The sequence below is a fragment of the Manacus candei genome, unplaced genomic scaffold (assembly GCF_025592945.1).
Source record: "Manacus candei isolate 608988 ecotype Guabito, Panama unplaced genomic scaffold, ASM2559294v1 h1tg000048l, whole genome shotgun sequence".
Classification (NCBI taxonomy): Eukaryota; Metazoa; Chordata; class Aves; order Passeriformes; family Pipridae; genus Manacus; species Manacus candei.
This window is the reverse complement of record NW_026138096.1, coordinates 14,178,695-14,197,236: the sequence shown is the minus strand read 5'-3', so window position 1 is coordinate 14,197,236 and position 18,542 is coordinate 14,178,695. Positions and strand designations below refer to the sequence as shown.

Here is an 18,542-nt window from a genome sequence, read left to right as displayed (position 1 = left end):
GCCTCTCCCCCACCAACACCCCCAAGTCCTTCTCCCAGGGCTGCTCTCCATCCCTCCATCTCCCAGCCTGTTGGGATACTGAGATTGCCCCAGTCCAATGCACTTGGCCCTGCTGAACCCCATGAGGTTCCCACACAGTCCTACCTCTCCAGCCTGTCCACTTCCCTCTGGATGCCACTCCATCCCTCAGGGTTGTCAACCACACCACATCTTCCTGCCACCCCTTCTTTTACAAAGCTCCACCCAACCCATCACATCCACATTTTTGGTTTTTTCTGTCAGCCTCTCACACTCCTGACTCCCATTTCATTCCTCTTGCTTCACACTTCTGGACACGTCTGGCTGTTTCTCTCACCCTTCCAGGCTCTGCAAGATCCTTCTACATTTTCAATTAATCAAGATTTTAGTTTTCCAGGGTCGGCAGAGAGAACTGAGGATGGTGGGCAAGATTATTTACAGTATTCCAGCCTGGACACAGTATGGTTTTATATTATTGCCAAAATAACTGGAGTAAAAATAATGCAGAGCAGGAGATTAAATGAGTTTTGAAAAAAAAAAAAACAATTACTACCTCTTTACCTATTGCACTGAGCAGGGAATGTTTATTTTTCATTTTACAGAAGCCTGACAACAACCAAATGAAGTTAATTCTTCCCTCACACGAAGGACATCAGAGCAGGTGTAAATTGGGAGGTTTTGGAAGTTTTTAAAAGCACAGCACAACGTCAACCACCCCCTACCCACAGTCAGCTGTTGTTTTCCTGTACAGATCCATCTTTCCAAAGGAAAAGTTGAAGCTTTGTGACAAGGGGAGGCTCCCAAGTGCCAGAGAGGAGCGTGTCAGGCAGGGAAAAGGAGGAAGCTCCAGCCACTCTCCCAGGAAAGCAGCCAAGCCTGGTCCTGTGCTCTGGACTTCTGAGTATCCAAGGCCACCACCCACCAAAAAGCGACAATGAAAAGAATTTTTCCCCCTTGAAAAGGACTCACTTCTCCTCTTTTCACATCTATTCAAAATAGAGAGCAAATGTGGTGGAAGGCAGTTCCCCAGGAACTGTAAATGAGTTTCTCTACCCAAGGAAAGCACCCAATTATTCCCAGTATCCGCTCATACCGCCTGGAAAGCACTTTTTGGTGACCTGAATTAAACAGTGTTGTGCTCAGTGAACAGCCCAGACACCCAGTGATCCTTTTTGCTACAGATTTCGGGCTGTTTGCACCCAAAAAATCCCAGATTAAGTGTTAACTATGGCGTGGTCACCCTGCAAACTGCACAACCAGCCTTGTTGTGGACACAAAGATATCCTTCATTTTACCAACAGGCCATAAAATCACTGCAACCTGATCCCATGTTTTGGCAAAACAACTCCAGCACCTTTGCTCAATAAACATTTCCTTGAGGGGAAGGGAAGTTTCCAACCCTCCCCCCCTTTCAAATCTCAAGGATATGGGATTAAAATGCAAAATCAATTCCTGGAAGAGGTGCCTGTTTCATTCCCAAATTTAAAACTTCTGATCTGAAGTTTCTCTCTCCCAAAAGATCATCTCCATCAACACTAAAGAGCAAAAAAAAAAAGCCTAATCAACTTCTTGTTGGGTTCATAATATTCCTTTGTAATGGGAACTGCAGGATGGTGCTTCTGCTCCACAGGAAAATAGACATTCTGAATGTAATTCAGGATAAGGAAAACTGCAGCTCAGGGACAAGAAAAAAACTCCTTTGTTCTGGTTTCTTCTTCAGCACTTATCTCTGATATTACAGGGCAAAATAACTGGAAGGCCCTGGAGAGGGGGAATAACAGCAGTAAAGAAGAAAAGTAGAGAGAGAAGACAAAAATCCCCCTCAATAATCTTTCCTAATAAAGCACTATCACAGGACAATTACTTGTTTTCTAGTGGAAATCTCAATTTTGGGATTTGTTTGGCAAGAACACAGGTACCTCCATGGCTGATGTTCTCAGCACATCTCCCAACTGCACCCTTATTTCCACCCTTTCCTTATGTGTAAATAACTAAAGGGACATTATCCCACCTACACAAGTTGAAAACAACCCGAGAAAAATTAATCACGGAATCTCAGAAGGGTTTGGGTTGGAAAGATGGACCTTAAAGACCATCTTGTCCCAAACAAAACAGGGACACCTTCCACCAGACCAGGTTGCTCCTGACCTTGAAAACTTCCAGGGATGGGGCTTTGTAACTCCTTTCAGTGAAAGCCACTGGAGAGAACACAACACAAAGATAAGGATCAGATCCTTGAAAGGCCAAACCTCCAAAAACCATGAATAAATCAGCACAGCACAAACCAGCACAAACACAATTTACACTTTCTGCCACCACAAAGAATCCAACAGGCAGACTCAGAATGATACAGGATTATGCAAAACTTCCTTTAAACTCTGCTCCAGACTCCCTGAGCAGCTCTGCTCTGGCCAGGATTAGGCTGTTTCACAACACGCCGCTTTTATTTCCTCTCATAAGGTTTCAAAACATTTCGCAACCGCTGCTACTCCAAAGCAAACAAACACTCCTACTCAGCACGGCTGCCCAGTGACAGCCAGGAAAGGCAAAACCCCTGCTTCCCACTGGAATTACTCCTCTTTTTCTGTCAGCTGGATGTGTGGAGTCAGTGGCACGGTGAAAACAATGTCACAGGATCGTGGATTCATGGAATGGTTTGGGCTGGAAGGGACTTTAAGGATCATCCAGTTCCATCTCTCTGCCATGGGCAGGGACACCTTCCACCAGCCCAGCTTGCTCCAAGCCCTGTCCAACCTGGCCTTGGACACTTCCAGGGATCCAGGGGCAGCCACAGCTTCTCTGGGCAACCTGTGCCAGGGCCTCCCCACCCTCACAGCCAGGAATTTCTTCCCAATATCCAATATAAACCTACTCTCTCTGTCCATGTGAAGCCATTCCCCCTTCTCCTGTCATTCCATGCTCTTGTAAATAGTCCCTCTCCAGCTTTCTTGGAGGCTCCCTGCAGGTACTGGAAGGCCACAATTAGGTCCAGGAGACCCAACTTCTCCCCTACACCCCAGAAAAATGAGAATTATTTAAAACAAAAGGCCACTCCTCTATTATTGTCCCTGGATTTGCTCTGTGGGTATCACAGTGCTGGTGGATTCCTCATTTCCTCCTGAGACACAACCTGTCAGAGATCAAAGGCATGAGAAGCTCTGCTGAGAAGAAAACAGGAAAAAGTGGGAATCACAAAAGGGAAGGCAGAAAATATAGAGCACGGGAGTCAAAGCATGAGGGTGGTACTGAAAAAAATCAGATATGCAATCTATCAAAATCCAGTGCAAACCAGTTATCCTAATTTTTAAATGCTCTGATCCATCTGGACACACCTGTGCACAAAATGACACCATTTCTCTCTTATTAAAAACCAGTCCATGCTCCTCACCTATACTGGGAACTGCAAGAGTAAAAATAAACCAAAAATAGATGTTACAAGAGGCCAACAATAAATCAAGGGTGAAAAATAAAAAGGGGAAATAAGGAGACATCTCAAATTTATTGTCTGAAATGAAGCAAGATGACTCCCAAACACGGACTTTTAAGGAAATAAAGCCATTGGAATGACACTTATTAAAAAAAAAAAAAAAAACAGAAGAAAGATTCATTACAGAGCTGGCAACAGCCCAAAGCACAAAATTCCTTGAAACCATCTCCCCTCATACAGACAGACCCAGCTGCTGCAGCACCAGCACAGGGAACCCTGGCCAGGGGCAGGGCCCTCTGGATCAGGGGGTTTGCCCCAAAAACCTTCTCAGTTCTTATAGGACTGCTCTCATCATGGAACCATGGAATGGGTTGAGTTGGAAGGAATTTTCAAGATGATCTCATTCCATCTCTGCCATGGCAGGGACACCTTCCACTAGACCAGGTTGCTCCAAGGCCAGGCTGGACATTTCCAGGGATCCAGGGGCAGCTTCTCTGGGCAACCTGTGCCAGGGCCTCCCCACCCTCACAGCCAGGAATTCCTTCCAATATCCCATCTATCCCTGCCCTCTGGCACTGGGAAGCCATTCCCCTTGTCCTGTCCCTCCATGCCTTGTCCCCAGTCCCTCTCCAGCTCTCCTGGAGCCCCTTTAGGCCCTGCCAGGGGCTCTCAGCTCTCCCTGGAGCCTTCTCTTCTCCAGGGGAACCCCCCCAGCTCTCCCAGCCTGGCTCCAGAGCAGAGGGGCTCCAGCCCTGGCAGCAGCTCCGGGGCCTCCTCTGGACTCTCTCCAGCAGCTCCACGTCCTTGTGCTGTTGTTCCCAGGGCTGGACAGGTGTGCCCAAGGCAGCAAGGTGGGTTATCATTTTTGGCAAAGAATTGAAGGGATCAGAGGAGGGACAACCACGTGATGTAGGAGGAGAGGTGGAAGAATCCATGGAATCACAGATTGGGTTGGCTTGGAAGGGACCTCAAAGCCCATCTCATTCCACCCCCCTGCCATGGGCAGGGACACCTTCCACTAGCCCAGGTTGCTCCAAGCCCTTTCCAGCCTGGCCTTGGACACTTCCAGGGATCCAGGGACAGCCACAGCTTCTCTGGGCAAAAAGGAGGGAGGCTTGTTTAGCCTGGAGGGGCGAGGGCTGAAGAAGGGTGAGATCTAATTGCTGCCCTCAACTACCTCAGGAGAGATTAGAGAAGGAGATGCCACCAGAGGTTCACAGGATCAGGCAACACACTATAAAGAAGATTCTGATTAGACATTAGTATTAGATTTATTATTTATTATCATTTTTTAACATGAGGATGGCTCAGCACTGGACCACTGACCCACAGGATCAACAAGATCTCCATCCTAAACAGGAATTCCCACCCTGACTGGGCAAAATCTTGAGCAAAGGGCTCTGAAGCCGGACCTGCTTTGAGAGAGGGATCAGACCCTTCCATCCCAACTCACCCCTACACTCAGATCTGGGTGCTCAAGTGCCACACTGACCTGCAAGGAGAGGAAGGGGAGCTGCTGCCATCTCCTGAGGGAACAAGAGCTCACGGGGAGGCCACCAGGACCATCCCCCTGGCACCTGAGCAGAGCCACCGGGAGCTCCCGGGCCTCGGCCAAAGGTCTTGCACAACAACAGCCGGGTTTGAAGAGGAAAACACCCCCCCCCAAACCAGTGCAAAGTGAAAATAAAGGTGCAAAAGCAGCTCTGGTAAATGTTTGACAGGGAGTAAAGTCACCAACAAACCCAGCAGAGTTCACAGATGCTGCGTAGAGTTCATCTAAATCAGCTCTGGAGTTTATCTGATTCAGGATAATTCTCTGGATTTGCTTCTGGATTTGTTTTCTCCACGTTCTTTTGTTGCATATTTTTGAAGCAGCAGCACATTGACACAGTCTCATCTCACAAATATAAACCAGCAAAGATATTTTTAACCCTGTTTAATATAAAAAAGCTTAATGTGCAGGACGAGAGAGCCCTGGGGGGCTCTCAGGCTACGAGGAGTTCAGCCTGTGCAGACACTTGGACTGTGTAAATGTTGGCATTATGCAAATATTTATTGCTGTTAAAAATTGATAAAACCAATTTAAAGCTTCCCCACAGTCCAGTGCTGAGGATTTCCAAGATCATCTTCTACTCAGGGTAAATATCTTGTGAACAAACACAAATGAGCATCAGAAGGTCAAGAAAACAAGATGAGAGCAGGGAAAGAACTGAGGGAACTGCTCTAAAAAGCCAGGGAGGGAACAAACACTGAGTTTAGAGAGGGAGGAATTTATAGTGTTTATCAACAAGCTCTGAAAGTTTAGAGTGTCCAACTCAATCCTGCAAATCCCCTGGCAGGGTGCAAAAATAATGGAGAAGGAAATGTACTTATGGTGAATAATGAATTTAATACAACCCCCTAAAATTAATAAAATATGAGCACTGCTCTTAAAAAATTTCCAGTGCCTTCATTTTCGCACCAGAGAAAGGTATTTTTCAACAGATGCTTTTTTGGCACTTGATCAAAATGAGAAGCATCTCCCATTTCCTGAACTTGGATTACTGAGCACCACAGCTCAGTGCTAATGAGGATGAAATTCAAATGCCATCTAAAGAAGCAATTAATGAAAATAATTGAATTTTTCTTCCCCTCCCTCCAAAGTGTTATTGTATCAAGCTCACTCTTGCTTGTCCTCAGGCCCAGACTTCCTAGTGATTTACAGAGGATTTTCCAGTCTCAGCCGTAATTGTTAATGCTGTGAACTACTTATAACCTCCATTTCAGAAGCCTATTAATTTTTGGAAAACACACAAGGAACTGCAGGCACAAATCATCACCATTTCACCTTTTCACCGGCACGTTCAAAAATCAGCTCGATTAGAGCCAAATGATGAGGAGTCAGGATGACATTTCCTCCTCTTCCTGCACATCAATCAGGGCAGGATACCAGGAGAGCACTTCCAGGGTTTTTTGGAGGTTTTTTAGGAGAGGGAAGGTTGTTTCTTCTTCGAAATGAGGTGAGAACAACATAATAATTCACTCCCGTGGCCTGTTTTGAACCTGGGGTTGGTTCTGAAGCTTGGCAGGAACCCTTCGCTCCAAAACAACTCTGCAACTGCAGCTGAAGGCCAGGAAAGAAAAAAAGAAAGCCCACATGTGGTGGCTCTGATATTTTAATCAACTTTTTGTTCCTCTGCTGATCTTCTCTCCTAGAGATTACGAGGATTTTCTGGAACAAACACCAAGTATTTTTAGACCCTCGTTTCACAAAGGAGAGGGAGCCCAGCAGAAGGTTAATTCTGGACGTGGTTACGCAGCCACTTGGAACAAGCAGGGCCCAAGGGGAACCATTAGTTTTTTTCCATGGATAACTTGGGATTATTCTCCTAATTTCAGTTAAAGGAATAAAACCCATAAGGTGGTGGTGTCACTGTGGGACTCAAGCACAGGAATGCAGGAGTTACAGCGGGGCCTGGTGTGAAATGTTGATTGTTCACCACCATCCACAGACTGGTGCCACCACAGGGATGAGCCAAATTCCTGTCACCCCTTGGAAGAAGGGATATTTTTACATGTGTCAAGTGCTGGAGAGGGACATCTGACAAGGACATGGAGTGACAGGGCACAGGGAATGGCTTCACATGGACAGAGGGCAGGGATAGGTGGGATACTGGGAAGGAATTGTTGACTGTGAGGGTGGGGAGGCCCTGGCACAGGTTGGGCAGAGAAGCTGTGGCTGCCCCATCCCTGGAAGTGTCCAGGGCCAGGCTGGATGAGGCTTGGAGCAACCTGGGCTAGTGGAAGGTGTCCCTGCCCATGGCAGGTTGGAACTGGAAGGTCTTTAAGTTCCCTTCCAACCCAAACCATTCTGAGATTCCAAGTTTCCACAAGGCTGTCTGATCCTTTGCTGTTGCTTCTCAACACGTAACAAATAGTTTCAAAATTAAAATATTAAGGTACATAAAGACATATATTTGTATATTGAGATCCACGTGTATCCATACATTTGTATATTTAGATTCATGTGTATCCATATCCATTTGCCTATTGAGATCCACGTGTATCCATATATATTTGTATATTGAGATCCATGTGTATCCATATACATTTGTATATTGAGATCCATGTATATCCAGATATATTTGGATATTTAGATCCATGTGTATCCATATCCATTTGTATATTGAGATCCTTGTGTATCCAGATATATTTGTATATTGACATCCACATGTATCCATACACATTTGTATATTGACATCCATGTGAATCCATACACATTTGTATATTTAGATCCATGTGTATCCATATATATTTGTATAGAGATCCATGTGTATCCATATCCATTTGTATATTGAGATCCACGTGAATCCAGATATATTTGTGTATTGAGATCCACGTGTATCCATATACATTTGTATACTGAGATCCTCCTGTATCCATATCTATTTGTATATTAAGATCCATGTGTTTCTGTGTGTATCCAGATATATTTGTATATTTAGATCCACGTGTATCCATATATATTTGTATACTGAGATCCATGTGTGTCCATTCACATTTGTATATTGAGATCCATGTGTATCCATAAACAACTGTATGTTTAGATCCATGTATATCCATACACATTTGTATATTGAGATCCACATGTATCCATACACATCTGTATATTTAGATCCATGTATATCCATACACATTTGTATATTGAGATCCACATGTATCCATACACATTTGTATATTGAGATCCATGTGTATCCAATATATTTGTATATTTAGATCCACGTGTATCCATACACATTTGTATATTGAGATCCATGTGTATCCATACACATTTGTATACTGAGATCCTCCTGTCTCCAACATGAATTGGCTTTTCCCTTCTGTCAGCACTGACACACTGCAAGTTTTAACTCATAAACCACGTTCAAAGCTCATCAGTGGGGCAGTTTTCTCCTTTCACAGAATCCCAGAATATCCTGAGCTGGAAGGGACCCACCAGGATCATCCAGTCCAAGCCCTGGCCCTGCACAGACACCCCAACAATCCCACCCTGTGCCTGAAAGCATTTTCCAAACATTCCTTGAGCTCTGGCAGTCCTGGAGCTGTGACCATTCCCTGGGGAGCCTGTTCCAGGAGGACCCTGCACTCCAAATCATCTCCAGTCCAGCCACATGACAGTAATTTTTCTGTCTCTCAGACACTCAGGATTTGGAAATGAAAACATAACACTTCCATGCCACAGTGCAGTGACACGATTTGTCCATTGTACCAGCAAAAAACAACTCCTTAATTGTTTATCCTGATGACAACTGCACAAAAGGACACACTGGCTACACTGCTCACTTGCAGGGTTAGATATTTGGATCCCTGGAACACATCTGGCACTGTTAGAAGCCACATTTAAGTCAGGTTCTAAATTAAAAATACCATTAAGAGCCTTACCAAGGGGGACTTACCTGAAAGCTGCCAGTAAGGGAGCATAGATGGAGTCTCCATCATACACATACAAGTGGTCCCAGCTGCACTCCGTGGCAAAGTGGTTGAACCGAAGCCTGAGGATTGTGTTTGGCCTGGAAAGAAAAGAAAAACAAACAGATTAATCAAAATAAATAAAGGAAGGAAGGAAAAAAAATAAATGAAAAGATTTGTAATCGGCCAACTCACACACACACAGGGCAAAATGCTCCTCCTCTGGTGGGATGCTCTGCTCTAAAGTAGACTAAAACTGAGTGATTTGTGTCACTGCAGATGCATCAAACATGCTGGGGCTTAATTGTTTTGGGTGTGCAACTCCCCTGGTATTAAGCAACAGGTTCTTTATGGTCAGAAAACAGTGTCCTTAAACCTTTCCCCCTCATCACCAGTAGATACCAAAGAGTAGGACCAGCCAGCCCTTGGCTCTTCCCTGGTGCTGACTCTGCTAAGGAAAGGGCTTTGCAAGGAAAACCTCCATGGGCAACACATGTGAAGAATTCCAGCCCCCACCAGGGAATTAAGGAGAGCTCTTTCCTTCTTCAAGGGACTTTCTGCAGGCTGGTGTGGTTATGATGGCCTGAGATGATGGACTTGCTCAGGAGTTGGCACCAATCCTTCTTCTCTTACTTTATTAGTTGTGCCGAACACACGGCCCTCCTGAGGGAAGCCCCTCCAAACTGCACATCCAGACAAGTCAAAAGTCCCTTTGCAGCTCTCCTGGAGCCCCTTCAGGCCCTGCCAGGGGCTCTCAGCTCTCCCTGGAGCCTTCTCTTCTCCAGGGGAACCCCCCCAGCTCTCCCAGCCTGGCTCCAGAGCAGAGGGGCTCCAGCCCTGGCAGCAGCTCCGGGGCCTCCTCTGGACTCTCTCCAGCAGCTCCACGTCCTTGTGCTGTTGTTCCCAGGGCTGGAGCAGCTCTGCAGGGGGGTCTCACCTCAGACAGGGCAGAGGGGCAGAATCCCCCCCTGCCCTGTGCCCACGCTGGGGGATCAGCCCAGGGCAGGGGGTGGTTCTGAGTGCCACGTGGAGCTTCTCCTCATGGTAAGACACCATTTGTTTCATGGTTAATGTGCAAAGATCCACCTAAAGAACATCCCAGAGAAGCCACAGCAAACACCCAAATTAGGGCTCAGCTCCAGGAGGGTGGAAACAACCCTACACTGTGCTTGGAGCCGAGATAAATAAAAGTGAATCTGTGTCAGCACTGCTTGTTCCCACCCACAGCTGAGGCTGTGGAAAGGACAGATCCAAGTGATCAGGATCTCTCCATCAGCACTGCCTTTGGATTCAGATGAAATCCCTGTTCATCCTAATTGAATAAATCAATAATTTTCATTGTGCCAGAGTCGTTCCTTCCCACAGGAGCCGAATTCTTTTGGGAGTTACTGTGTAAGTTATTCTATTTTTTTTATAGGCTCAACCATCTGCTCCAGGCCTTTGGAAAAAGGGCAGCAGGTGGAACTCATGGATAATGTCCTGCTTTAAAAAAAAGAGGCACAAAGAGTAGCCATGGTCTCAAAACTATGGAGTCAGAGGGTCCATCAATAAAGGTTCAGACTGGGAACAAAAAGAAATAGTCTTTTTGCTGTAGCCAACAACTCATTAGTGGACCCTCGTCTGCACCATCTCAGGCACCTGGTTGTGCCATGGGATCGTCAGGCTCCATGGATTTCACCTGCCTTGTCTCACATTCCCGGGGAAGAACAAATTGGGGATTTTGGGAGGGATTGATTCACCTCACTGAACTCTCCCAAAGTCCATCCCCTCACTGAACCCTGAAAGCAACATCATGGAATTAGAGAGTAATGGAATTAGTCCTTTGGGGAATAAAATGATGGAAAATTGAGATGGATTTGGGAGGGGTTTGGGCCATTTGGAGCTTTTTTTTTTTGATGAACTGAGTGTTTTTATGGGAAAAGGGACCTGAGGGAGGAGGGATGGGGATGACGCCTCACTCCGAGCTCTCCCAAACTCCATCCTGACTTAACCCTGAGGAACAACATCATGGAATGATGAAATGATGGAATTATTCCTTTGGGGAATAAAATGATCTAAAACTGAGCTGGATTTGGGTGGGGGGTTGGGCCATTTGGGTTTTTCTTTGGATCAACTGAGTGTTTTTATGGGAAAAGGGACCTGAGAGAGGAGGGATGGGGATGATGCCTCACTCAAGGACACCCCCAGGAAGAGGGCACAGCACAGGCAGCAGCCAGGAAGAGCCAGGAATTGTGTAGAATGGAAAGGAGAACAGGAAGGAAAACGTGGCTTATTTTATACTGAATTTTTCAGCGCCTCCAATGGCACACTGGATTGTACCTTTCCCTGCTAATCCCAAATCCCTCCAACACAGCAATGCCAGCACTCAGACCTGAAAAGCTTTGCAGGCACTGCTTCCCAAGTCCAGATGTCTGGGAATTTTACTCTTGGCAGCAGAGTTGGGGCTCTTTCCAGGTGGCTGCATTTTCCAGCTGCTCTAATCAGCACCATTATCTCCTCTCTGTTCCACCACCCTCCTCTGACAGCAGGGGACAAACAGGAAAAGGATTCCAACCTCTAAGCCTGGCCATGGAACAGGGAGGAACATTTTTTCTGCCTCTCCAGCAACAAAACATCTCATTTTAAACCCCACAAAGTGATGGTTTTCTAGGAAGCAGAACCAATCGAGGCTGGAGGAGCAGTTTTGGTGACTTTATCGAGGACTCAGGGGCAGCACCTGACTTCTGATAAAAATATGAGTCATGATATCCTTTAAAAACAGAAGTTGGGATGGTTCATCTGGCTGTGCTGGAATGGCTCAGGCTGGTTTGTCTGGAATAACATTCTTGTGAAACATTTTTTAATTGTTTCTAATTGCCAACTCTCTGCAGTTGGGTTCCTCTTACCCACAGAAATTAAAAGGTGTTGCCACTTGGAGCAGCCAACTTTTGATCTCAACCACCTTAAAGGATGGGGCTCCTTCACATAGTTAATGGTGAGTGATTGGCTCCCAATTCCAGGGTTCTGGATGGCTCTCTGGATAAACTCAGCCCTCAGTTTGGAGTATCTTGGGAGCTTAGGAACTTAACTTCCTCATCCCAAACAAATGGCTGAAGTAGATTCAGTGAATACCCACATCCCCCAGGCCTCAGTCAACAGACCTCCCAAACATGGAATCATGGAATGGTTTGGGTTGGAAAGGAACCTTAAAGAACATCCAGTTCCACCCCCTGCCATGGGCAGGGACACCTCCCACTAGACCAGGTTGCTCCAACCTGGCCTTGGACACTTCCAGGGATCCAGGGGCAGCCACAGCTTCTCTGCCCAACCTGGGCCTCACCACCCTCAGTTACAACAATTCCTTCCCAATATCCCACCCAAATCTCCCCTCCTTCAGCTTAATCCATTCCCTCTTGGCCTGTCCCTCCATGCCTTGTCCCCAGTCCCTCTCCAGCTCTCCTGGAGCCCCTTCAGGCCCTGCCAGGGGCTCTCAGCTCTCCCTGGAGCCTTCTCTTCTCCAGGGGAACCCCCCCAGCTCTCCCAGCCTGGCTCCAGAGCAGAGGGGCTCCAGCCCTGGCAGCAGCTCCGGGGCCTCCTCTGGACTCTCTCCAGCAGCTCCACGTCCTTGTGCTGTTGTTCCCAGGGCTGGAGCAGCTCTGCAGGGGGGTCTCACCTCAGACAGGGGCAGAATCCCCCCCTGCCCTGCTGCCCACACTGGGGGATCAGCCCAGGGCATGGAGGGATCTGGGCTGGGGCATCTCCAGCCTCTCACCCACCAACACCCCCAAGTCCTTCTCCCAGGGCTGCTCTCCATCCATTCTCCCAGTCTGTGTTTGTGCCAGGATTGTCCCCACCCAGGAGCAGCACTTTGCACTTGGCCTTGTTGAACGTCATGAGTTTCCCACATTCCCATCTCTCCAGCCTGTCCAGCTCCCCCTGGATGCTCCATCCCCTCCCTGCAGCCTGTGACCACACCACACATCTCAGTGACCACACCACACATCTCAGTGACCACACCACACATCTTGGTGACCACACCACACATCTCAGTGACCACACCACACATCTCAGTGACCACACCACACATCTCGGTGACCACACCACACATCTCGGGGTCACAGCAGACTTGCTGAGGTGCCTCAATCCCACTGTCCATGCCACCCACAGGAGAAGACCAAGGAAAAGTGTGCTCTGGGTTTTACCAATTTCTGATCCTCCAGGATGCCAACAGGCCTCAGTTTACAGCATCCAGTCCAAATCCATGCTCTCACATGACTTGTTCCAGTTCCCTGACCTCTCCACTTCCAGATCCAGGGAACAACATGGAATGTGACTGAACACATGATGCTGTCACCACACAGCATCACACCCCACCACTAAACAGCCTAAGAGACTAAAAAAAACCAGATTTTCCAGTCCTGGCATCAGCTTGGTTCTATGAAAATTGTATTTCAACAAGTTTAGATGCTCCCAACTGCTGCACCATCCATGGGGTGACAGAGGATGTGCACCAAAAGTGCTGCTCCTAAAAATCTCTGCAAAACAAGGATCAAATCCAGGAAGGGCAGGAAGCGAGGTCTGAGGGATTTATCCCAGTTTAGAAAACCTTTGTAAAAAAGGTCAGTGGTCCTTGTGAAGTCCTCATGGCCCAGTGAGTAAAGAAGGATTTAAAGGATCACTCTAAAAACTGATTTTTCATAAACAGGGGCTTTCAGAGAGTTTCCTCTTTTTGTTCATACTGCCAAAAAATCCTGTGTGTGGTGAGTCCCAACATTGAATGTTCCCCTCTGATATCAGTTCAATAATTCCCAATCCTTCACTACTTATACAAACACACTGATTTTTGTTTACCACGTGCTGTTTCAACACAAACCTCTCAATCCTGAGTCAGTTTGGAGGGCTCAGTTGCACAAAAACACCCTAAAAACTTATTTACTGAGCGCTGCCCTATTCAGTTTTAGGAACAGCCAGAAAGAATCACGAGATATAAAAATATTTAACGCAGATAAACCTCACCTAAAAGCCACCATAACCAAGAGGAAACCCCAGGCTGTTCCCAACACTCACCTTCCTTCAATGAGCCAGGTGCATTTTGTCTTGTATTTGTAATTCCCAGGCCCATCCGTGACGTACCCCGAAGGTTCAGTGAGTCTGGAAAGGAAAAACAAAGGTAAATGTTAGTTTTCCATTCAGAGATGATTTCCTAAGTTTTTGAAGACCCATCCTGAAATTTTTATTTAATCAAGAGCCACTACAAACAAACAAAGCTCCCACTGGGATACTCCTGTGGAAGTCCCTCTACAGGTTTTCTGATGATTTTCCTGACCCCTTGAAGGACATCACTTCAGGAGGGATGGTTTCTCCATCAGGTGGATGTCATGGCTCCAAGTCCATTTGGAGGGATACATCACACATAACCACAAAGGAATTCCCCAACAGAAAAGCCAAAATTATTCCCAAGCTATTTATTTATACAAACTGCACCATTCTTGGATGAAGTTCAGACAAAGTCCACGGTGTGACCTCTCACCCTTTCTGTGTTTGACTCTCCACAAACTCCTTGACAACCTCCTGGATGGAGGAGTGACCCCCAAAGCACATCCCTGCAACTGTTCAAGGTTGGACAGGGCTTGGAGCAACCTGGGATGGTGAAAGGTGTCCCTGCCCATGGCAGGGGGTGGAACAAGATGGTCTTTAAAGTCCCTCCCAACCCAGCCCAGCCTGTGATTCTCTGGTAACCCTCGAGTGCAAAGTAAGACCTTAATTCCTCACACATCAAGGGCTGCAAAACTCAGGACAATCTCAGAGTATGGAATTTCCAGGCATCTCCCACCTTTGGTAGCACATTCCCATCCCCAGGTCACCCCACAGCACATCCCCATCCCCAGGTCACCCCACAGCACATCCCCATCCCCAGGTCATCCCACAGCACATCCCCATCCCCAGGTCATCTCTGGATCAAGGGACTGAAGTCCAAGAGCTGAGTGTTCCCCACTGCTGGGATAGTGCCAGGAATACTCTGGAATGCTCTACAACATCCCTTCCTGCAGCTCCTATAAATAGGTGGTGAGGACTTGACAGGAGGAAAAGACTCTGGAGAAGGATGTGGAAGCAGAAAGTACAGTTGGAATCCTTCATCCTGAGATACTCAGGGAACAGCAGCACTTAAAACCATAAAAAACTCGGGATGCCACTGAAAGAGAGAAGGGGGAAAAGCCTGAAAAGGACTTAAAAGGACATTGGGCAAGGGCTTGGAGGGACAGGACAAGGGGGGATGAATTCACATTGCCACAGGGCAGGGTTAGATGGGATACTGGGAAGAAGGGCAGCACAAGGACGTGGAGCTGCTGGAGAGAGTCCAGAGGAGGCCTCAGAGATGCTGCCAGGGCTGGAGCCCCTCTGCTCTGGAGCCAGGCTGGGAGAGCTGGGGGGGTTCCCCTGGAGAAGAGAAGGCTCCAGGGAGAGCTGAGAGCCCCTGGCAGGGCCTGAAGGGGCTCCAGGAGAGCTGGAGAGGGACTGGGGACAAGGCATGGAGAGACAGGACACAGGGAATGGCTTCCCAGTGCCAGAGGGCAGGGATAGATGGGATATTGGGAAGGAGTTCCTGGTTGAGAGGGTGGGGGGGCCCTGGCACAGACTGGGCAGAGAAGCTGTGGCTGCCCCTGGATCCCTGGAAGTGTCCAAGGCCAGGTTGGACGGGGCTTGGAGCAATCTGGGCTAGTGGGAGGTGTCCCTGCCCATGGCAGGGGGGTGGAATGAGATGGTCTTCAAGTTCCCTTTCAACCCAAACCATCCCATGATTCCATGATTACTGTCACCAACATCTGCAAGCACTGCACAGCAGAGGACAAAACCAAGATCCAAACCATCGGGACACACACTCCCACCTCACAGGAATTAGTCAAAATATTCCAAGTGGGTTTTAAGAAATTGCTGAGGTACCACAGAAACTGCTGGAAAAACAAAAATGCCAGGGCAGGATGGCAGCAAACACCAGCAGCACCTGAAGGTGCCCAGACACCACGTCCTGGCACAGCACAGCTTGGCACAGGATCTCTCCCCAGGTAGGTTATAAACCCCACCATGGGCACAAGGCTGCAGCAAATCACAGCCCTCTGGCAAAATCCAACTGTCCCACTTACACCAGCTTGAGGAAAACAAAACCACCATGGATTCAAGCTTGGCAGGAAAGAGAAGGAATCAAGATCAGAAGTTCCCAAAATTGGTATCTTGGAGCCTTTTTCTGTGTCTTTTAATGATCTGTTAATGTATCAGCTCATCTTTTTTAAATATTTTGACTGAGTCAAAAGTGATTTTCCAGCCTCTTCTCCAACGGGGAACTTTTAAGGTTCATCTCTGCTTCAAATTAAAAAGGTAAAACCCGCAGATTTTTACAAAACCACCTTCACCTCTCTCCAGATGAATTTATTATATTTTTCAAGCTCAGAAATGGAGCTGAGGAAGCTGTGGCTGCCCCTGGATCCCTGGAAGTGTCCAAGGCCAGGTTGGAAAAGGCTTGGAGCAACCTGGGCTAGTGGAAGGTGTCCCTGCCCATGGCAGGGGGTGGAACTGGATGGTCTTTAAGGTCCCTTCCAACCCAAACCATTCCATGATTCCACAATCCATATTTATTTTAAAGCTCCACCATCTTTGAAAATTCAAACCACTTATCTACTGATCAGGAATTCACAAAAGCAGATGCAAATCCCAAGTTGTAGGCAATAATATCCAGACTGTTTCATCCCTTTGAAAATAATATCCCTGGAAAAGCCAGGAATCCAACTGGATCAACACTGACAGCACTTTGCCTGCAACCAAGAATAAACAGGTTCTGGAAACCTGAGCAAGTGTTCTTGAGTTAAAAACAGCCTCATTCCATGGGCCAAACTCTCAGGGAGCCTCTGCTCATGAAACTCTTGGAGCAATTTTATCTGGAAACAATTATTACATTACTCTCCACCGAAATGCTATCAAGAGTGATATAAAATATAAAATAATCCTGTTGATATTGTAGCCCCAGCCATGTCACATCTCAGGGGGGGGAATAAAAATTAGAGTTACATAATTTAATGAAATTTCAGCAGTGTAAAACCAAAACATGGGATTTAGTTTTATAAATATAAGGACAGTCAAACTTTTGAGATGTTGTTATTAAAAACTTATCTGTGAGTTACTCAGACTCCTTACTTAACTCACTGCCATTATGAGCAAATAAAGGATATTAAAAAAAATATGAGAAATCAGAGTTGATGTCTCTGAGAGGAAAATAAATAGGAAGTAAGTTCTCATAAGTTCTCACTCCCTGCACTGGGGTATGAGCAGAGCAGTAGCATCCATGTTATTCCATAAATACTCTCCCAGAGACACAATCCAGGACACACAGAAATAAATCCTCAGCACTGAAAGCAGACCGAAAGTGGAATTTTATGTTTCCATTCAACAGAGATAGCTCAAGTGATCTCCCAGCTCCAGTAAAAAAGCAAACAGCCCCTATTCCTTCCCACTCCCTGCTCCCTGTGCCATCCATGCCACGGGCACGGATAACTGGGACATGTCCTGCACTGTGTTTGGGCTTGGGCTGGGAGAGAAGCCTCGGGAAGGGGATACGGGAGTAACTCAAGGAGGAAAAACACACCAGGAATGAAGGACTTGGAAGCAGCACATTTTGCTGGCACACATCGGGCTGCTCCCACACGGGCACCGGAGGGATCCCAGGGAGGCACCTCCAGCCCTGGGGGCACTTCTGGGACCCTCAGACAGGAGAGACATGGAGGGGCTGGAGCGTGTGCAGGGAAGGGAACAGAGCTGGGAAGGGGCTGGAGCAGCAGGAGCAGCTGAGGGAGCTGGGGGGGCTCAGCCTGGAGAAAAGGAGGCTCAGGGGGGAACCTTCTGGCTCTGCAACTCCCTGACAGGAGGGGGGAGCTGGGGGGGGTCGGGCTCTGCTCCCAGGGAACAAGGGACAGGAGGAGAGGGAACGGCCTCCAGTTGTGCCAGGGGAGGGTCAGGTTGGACATGAGGAGGAATTTCTTCCTGGAAAGGGTTGTCAAGCCTTGGCAGGGGCTGCCCAGAGAGGTGGTGGATTCCCCATCCCTGAAGGTGTCCAAGGAAGGACCGGAGTGGCACTGAGTGCTCTGGGCTGGGGACAAGGTGGGATTGGGCACAGGTTGGACTCAAAGATCCTGAGGTCTTTTCCAACCTGAATGATTCCCTGAGTGTGTTCCTGCCCATTAACCCTCCTTTAACTGGGATCAGTGCTGTCCCTGTTCCAGGGAGGGGAGGAGGGGGATTCGGGCTCTGCTCCCAGGGAACAAGGGACAGGAGGAGAGGGAATGGCCTTAAACTGCACCAGAAGAGGTTTAGTTTGGATATTGGGGAAAATTTCTTCATGGAAAGGGGTGTCCAGCCCTGGCAAAGCTGCCCAGGGCAGTGGTGGATCCCCATCCCTGGAGGGATTTAAAATCCCTGTGGATGTGGCACTTGGGGACAGGGGTCAGTGGTGGCCTTGGCAGTGCTGGGGGAATGGTTGGACTGATGATCTCAGAGGGCTTCCCCCCAAAAAAAAACGATTCCATGATAATTTTATCACTCAGATGCAGAAATCAGACACCAGAAAGGACGGAAAGGCATCAATTCCCATTTTTCCTCACTAATTTGGTAATACAAGAAGCCC

General features: G+C 47.5%; 1 protein-coding gene across 2 annotated transcripts in view; it reads right to left on the bottom strand.

The window, feature by feature from the left end:
- Window positions 1-18,542, bottom strand: part of ATRN (attractin) — a 165,046-nt gene that overhangs the window by 114,205 nt on the left and 32,299 nt on the right. For both annotated transcript variants that reach the window (XR_007906419.1, XM_051798158.1), the window contains exons 2-3: window positions 13,940-14,023; window positions 8,881-8,994 (exon numbers count right to left, since the gene is read on the bottom strand). Coding sequence is in view for 1 of the 2 variants with exons in the window: in XM_051798158.1 (XP_051654118.1) it covers window positions 8,881-8,994; window positions 13,940-14,023 (198 nt within the window). In the remaining variant the exon portion in view is untranslated. The remainder of the gene's footprint in view (window positions 1-8,880; window positions 8,995-13,939; window positions 14,024-18,542) is intronic.